We start from the raw sequence: 5531 nt of genomic DNA on the forward strand, positions 1-5531 counted from the left end.
TAGATGATCGTGAAAGGATACGATTTACTTTTCTAGATTCATTAGTTGAATGAAAGCATCGTGGTTGCATGCTAAATTGGCCCACTTGAACAGAGAGCGAGAGCGAGAGCGAGAGCGAGAGAGAGAGCTTGATTTGCCTGTTAAACATTTAAACATACTGGGTCTTTCAGTACCATGGACAGCGAATGACACTATTCATTATTCACGCTATTTATTTTTTCACAAAGCAACTTTTTATTTGGATGAGATAAATAATGAAAAAATAGGCATACCTGTGTAGTGTACTATTATACAGCAGTGATTACTGGCCAGCATACTCAAAAAAGTGATAACCTGTCACTTTTTCTAAAGCTATGTTCATTGTGGTGGTACTTTAAATTTCAAATGTATGATTCATCAGATTTCAACATCCAAGTATTCTAGTAGGCCTAGTTGTAGGCTAACCTCTGATTCACATAATAAACCTTTCCGTTGGTTTTCCAGTGTTGTACTGTAATGATAATATGTCATATGATCTATTTGGCAGACATAAATACCATGATGACTTAATATAATTAAAAACATTCCACATTCCAGTTGATTATGCTATCTTGGATGAGGTAACGGGCTCTGGAAGTCCACTGAAGTTGTTGTTCATCGTTGGGCAGCTGGAGTCCGTCCATACACCTGAAGAGTTGGAGAAAGTTTGGTTGGAGTTGTTTTGTTGGAACAGGGGATCATAGAACACACCATCCACCCAGTTTCTAAGACTGGCAACTGGACAGTCCTGCTGCCGTTCTGCTGTATCTGAGTGTAACTGGCAAGCGGCAGAGGACGACCTCATCAGCTGGCCTTTATGCATGCATGATGGGTAGTCAGTGTGGTTTAACGATATGGCAGTCTGTGCAAGCGACCAAATTTTGGGTTTGGTCTGGACTGGCTGTTCTTCGTTTTGTGGGTATAAAGTTTTTGCAGAAGGCTCTTCATCTGATCCTGAGCAGGCCCTAAAAACGTACTTCGTGGACGTCTCCGAAATGGTTGCGGGGAGCAGAGGATCTTTGAAATTATTATTTACACAATCCTGTGACCTTGAACGAGAGCTCATAGCAAACGATACTTTTGGCTCACATTCGTCCGACTCCGTTGGTTCAAAATCCTCCAAATCACTTTGTGGTAGTTCTGCATCATCCACTCTTGAGTTGTCTGAAATTAAGAGTCGTTATTCTTTACAGAACATGTGTTAACTTGACAATATGAAAAGTGCCACACATTTGACTATTAAACATGAAATATTACAAACCATTAAATTCCTTCTCAGGTTCAGCTGGTTGTCCCTGTCCCATTGTCTCAATGTCTTCACTGCCCTCGTCGCATCCTTTCCCAACTGCGGGTTTGTTGCGCGGGGACCATGTCATTTTGTTCTCTTTCTTGAGTCGCCGGCGTGCATTAGCGAACCATGTGGACACTTGGGTGAGGGTCATTTTGGTAATGATGGCCAGCATGATTTTTTCACCCTTTGTAGGATATGGGTTCTTCTTATGCTCCTGAAGCCACGCTTTCAGAGTGCTAGTTGTTTCTCTGGTTGCATTCTTCCGTCTTGTGCTAACATCAATTGACCCATACCTAAATATAATGTATGCTCTTAGGCACGCGATTGACCACCAGTTTGGTGTCCTAACCTGCGTAGAAATGTAAGTCAACCAAATTTTACTGGGGAACAAATCATATATCTTACCCATATCGTTCATGCTGGTGTTGTCCAAATGGGTAATCACATGGGTAATAAGTTGGCCCCTGTGTAACCCTTGTTCCTATTCCATCCTTCTCACCAAGGTCGTTCTAGTAAATAAAAAATAATAATTTTAAAAAATCACATTTAACAGGCCCTGCTGTACAACTGGAACTCCCAACCAACTTTCTCCACTTAAAGTGACAGCAGTGTTAAAACTGTGTAACTAAGTCAAGTAAAGAATCAAACAATAGACAAGAGAATAATACTAATGCATGTGACATTTCATTTTCTCGCCACATGTTGTCATATAATTAGATATTCTTTTTTTAAAGAAATAAAATGTCAAATTTGACAACCACAAGTTAAATGCGCACCAGAGAGTAGAGAGAAGCTGCTTCCGTTCCGTATGAACTGTAAGACCCATAACCGTGGTTCTTCGTATAGGCATTCCCATATGAAGAGCTCAGGTCATGCCTGGCAGAGGCCACAAGCCTGCTCTCATACACCGGGCAATAAAGTGAGTTTTGCTGGGAGGCCACCAATCCGGAATCTAACGAAGGACCGCTACCAGACTCATAGCAGGTGCCCAGAGTATTAGATGATAATAGAAGCTGTGGGGCAGACGGATAACATAACTTTCCATACCAACTGTTTCAAGGTATAATACATCATACTCATTTGCTATTTTAAGTGTTAGGATTTTTGTTTAATTCAGAAATGGCAATTAAAACCATATCAGTTAACACACATAGTTAAACATAAAATTGTCCTCAAATGCATCACAAAAGTTAAAGACTGTTAAGTCACTTAAGAGTTCCTCTCTAGGTGGTTATAGGTTGAATACAGGCAGTCTACTTACCTGCGGAGTTGCTGAGTATGAATAACCAAACTGTGTGTATGACATGTTTAAGATAAAAGTCCAGAACAAAGGGACACGTGCATCTCAAAGCTAAGGTCGCGCCGAGGGTCATCAGTTCATCGGCTGCGATCTTCTTACAACTGTAGGTAATCCGCCCCTGCAGCCACTGAGATGTGCTCTGCTCCGTCCATAGTTGAGGCACGCTACAATAGCTTTTTGTTCTTGTTGTCTCGAGAAAATATCGACTTAAGAATAACAAAAAGTATTGCAACAGAATTGGAATTCACCTTTCTGTGGTAAAATCTCAGTTTTCAGTGGAAGAAAAAATATCATAGCAACGGCGTCTCAGCTGCACTTTGTTTTTAAAAGCAGTGCCTCTGACGTCAGAGGCACGGTTTTAAAGGTCCAGACTGTAAATTCCTTTAATAATTTTATGTACGATGATCTGTACTTGAATACTCTGTAAAAAGTTTAACGGCACGAACACTTGCATGTTCTTAATGCCGGTTTTCTAAAATAAAAATGTAAAGATCAATCTAATACACGGATGCGGTACGAAATTTCCTTAGATTTAAACGGGAGCAAGAATGGAACAGTCTTCTCCCGTTTCTTCAAACGCGCTTTAAGGGTGCAGTCCCGAGACAAGTGTACAGCCTCGGGGTCTCGCTCAAATTAATGAGGACGTGTTCGCCTCCCTCACTGGAACACCTGCCTGCTAGCAGCGAATCACGAATCTGACTTTAGTACAGACAGCTCGATTGTGGATGATTGATGACTGCTGAGATGCGATTAGCATAATTGCCTTTTTTAGTTTAAAACACTTCACCACAAATTAATAAGGTTTTCAGTCTAGGTCTCGGCTCAAAACGCTTTAAAATATTTATAGAACATTTGCTTGAAGAACGTGTTTTTAAACGATCAAAAAGACTACAGGTAAATCCTGCAGAGTACTTTGGTGTACAACTCGACTTCTGATTCGGTACAGACAAACATTTCTCGGCGTGTATTAGGACTTAAATCAGTTCCAGCAGTAGCTACAACCTGGGATTTGATGTCTAGATGTTTAAAAAGCAGTAGCAATTGTACAGAAAGCCTGCATGATTCACAGATATCAGAGGATGAAACACAAAATTTGATCATTTGGGCCTTAACCTTAACAAAGACATGAGAATTATAACGGCAAACTGATATTTTATTTTGCTTTTCGTGTACAGAATACTTATTAGTTTGTTTTTTAACGTCATAACTACCACTTAAATTCAAAGCTCTGGATATCTTCCAATTTTGTGTTTTCCATGTAATGTCTGTTTCTATGATGTGTGTTGAAGCGATACTTTCAGAGATAAGGTTGCTCTTTCGTTGAACCTCTGCTACAACAAGTAAAAAGGTTAAAAAGTGTAACACCTTGCAGATGTTATAAACTAGAGAGAGAGAGAGAGAGAGAGAGAGAGAGAGAGAGAGAGAGAGAGAGAGAGAGAGAGGTTGCAATAATAAGGTGTCGTAGATATCCTGAAAAGGATATTTTTTAGTCTCTAGTCTAGTCTCTATACTCGGAGTTTGTTCCTCCATATGATCCATAACTAACCAACATTTGTGGAAAAATATTACAACATTGAATTAAAATAATCCTAAATGACATTTTTCTTATAGAGAATTTTAGGCATATTTTACACAAATTAATTCCTCTAACCCTAACATAATCTTTCAAGATGAAGATATACCTGCAATGTCACTTGGCATCTAAGATTTGCAGCTCAAAGATTTCTCTGTACTTTCTCACTGTCGTGGCTAAGAGTCTGGGCAATATTACAGTTCCCTTCATATGTGTAATGGATAAAGAACCTTTGATGCATTTACTCAACACTTCGTTCCTGAGGTCTAGGAGCTGCCCCAGACTCCTCATTAAAGATGAGGAAACCCAGATTAACATCTGCCGCACTGCAAGATAGAACCTCTAGCCTTATCTCTGCAGTCTTGTTTGTACAGATTCCAACTTACATAACACTTGTCCCATTGTTTTTCTAAGAGCTGGAAATAGTGTTCATATGTCAGGCCCTTGTGTTTTCCCTACTATCATCTACTTATTGTTATACTTTCTGTTGTACATAGAAACTTCTGTTCTATACTGTTATACCTTTTGTTGTACAAATGTTTCCCAGTCTTTAACATATCCAACATTCACTGTAATAATTCACTGTAAGCTATAATCCTTTGTCCCTGTATCTTGTTTTCTCAAGTTCTTCATCCTTGCAACTTGAACCTTTTGGTGTTTGCACCTCCTGGCTCCCAGAGAACATTAGCTGTTTCATATTAACTAGTTATTAATGATTTTTGTGTTATTAATTGGCATGCACAGTGGCTACATTTCATAATAAAAATATATGTATGGCTTGCTTTCAAGTGTATTGTTTTTGCTTGGAAGAATAATAAAAAGTTTGACCACAACGGGGAAGACATCACTTTATTTATAAATCCCCCTGCCTTACTCTCAATCTCTGTCACTAATGCAGTGCTAGCTGCCCAGGTTGGCCCTTTTTGCAAAAAGCATGAGCCTCAAATCACTATTCAAACAGACAACTTTTAACACTTAAGGAAAAGATGTATTCCAATAGGCATTCATTGCCTCTGCTATGACAAAACACATTTGATATTGACCTTCCAGATGGCTTTGATGTTGACATTCCCAGGACACTCTCATTACTAAGACACTCACAGCACATTTTTTGTGGTTAATAAGGCACCTTTCTGTTCATGAGGTGCATTATAAATGAATGATTGAGGTGCAGTAGAAAAAGCATCCTCCTCAGAGCTAGTCTTTGCCCAAACAGACTCTTACAGTATAAATATGTTAGCATGCAATTGAATATTCAGGATGTTAAAAGAATAATGACATTAATGCATTCCACTATCATGTGAAAAAAAAAAAACTGCTAACAAAGGACCAGGGTGAACAGTGTGGAT

At 39.2% G+C, this 5531-nt stretch overlaps 1 protein-coding gene across 1 annotated transcript; it reads right to left on the minus strand.

Annotated features, from left to right (window-relative positions):
• Positions 1-216: 216 nt before the first annotated feature.
• irx4b (iroquois homeobox 4b) lies at positions 217-3198 on the minus strand. The gene is made up of 5 exons (XM_027020000.3): positions 2571-3198; positions 2086-2322; positions 1715-1818; positions 1280-1602; positions 217-1182 (listed from the first exon to the last, which is right to left on the minus strand). Exons 1-5 carry the CDS (start codon positions 2613-2615, stop codon positions 581-583), a joined length of 1311 nt encoding a protein of 436 aa, XP_026875801.3. The 5' UTR covers positions 2616-3198; the 3' UTR covers positions 217-580.
• Between the last annotated feature and the right edge of the window lie 2333 nt (positions 3199-5531).

Source organism: Electrophorus electricus, chromosome 2 (genome assembly GCF_041902795.1).
Source record: "Electrophorus electricus isolate QZ-2024a chromosome 2, ASM4190279v1, whole genome shotgun sequence".
NCBI classification, from domain to species: Eukaryota; Metazoa; Chordata; class Actinopteri; order Gymnotiformes; family Gymnotidae; genus Electrophorus; species Electrophorus electricus.

Bases quoted from the DNA above. Each gene is read 5' to 3' on its own strand.
- irx4b (XM_027020000.3), bottom strand. From the start codon at position 2,615: ATGTCATACACACAGTTTGGTTATTCATACTCAGCAACTCCGCAG. The intron at 2,323-2,570 runs GTAAGTAGACTG...TCTGCCCCACAG, and splicing joins CATACTCAGCAACTCCGCAG to CTTCTATTATCATCTAATAC. The intron at 1,819-2,085 runs GTGCGCATTTAA...TTTATTTACTAG, and splicing joins CAGCTTCTCTCTACTCTCTG to AACGACCTTGGTGAGAAGGA.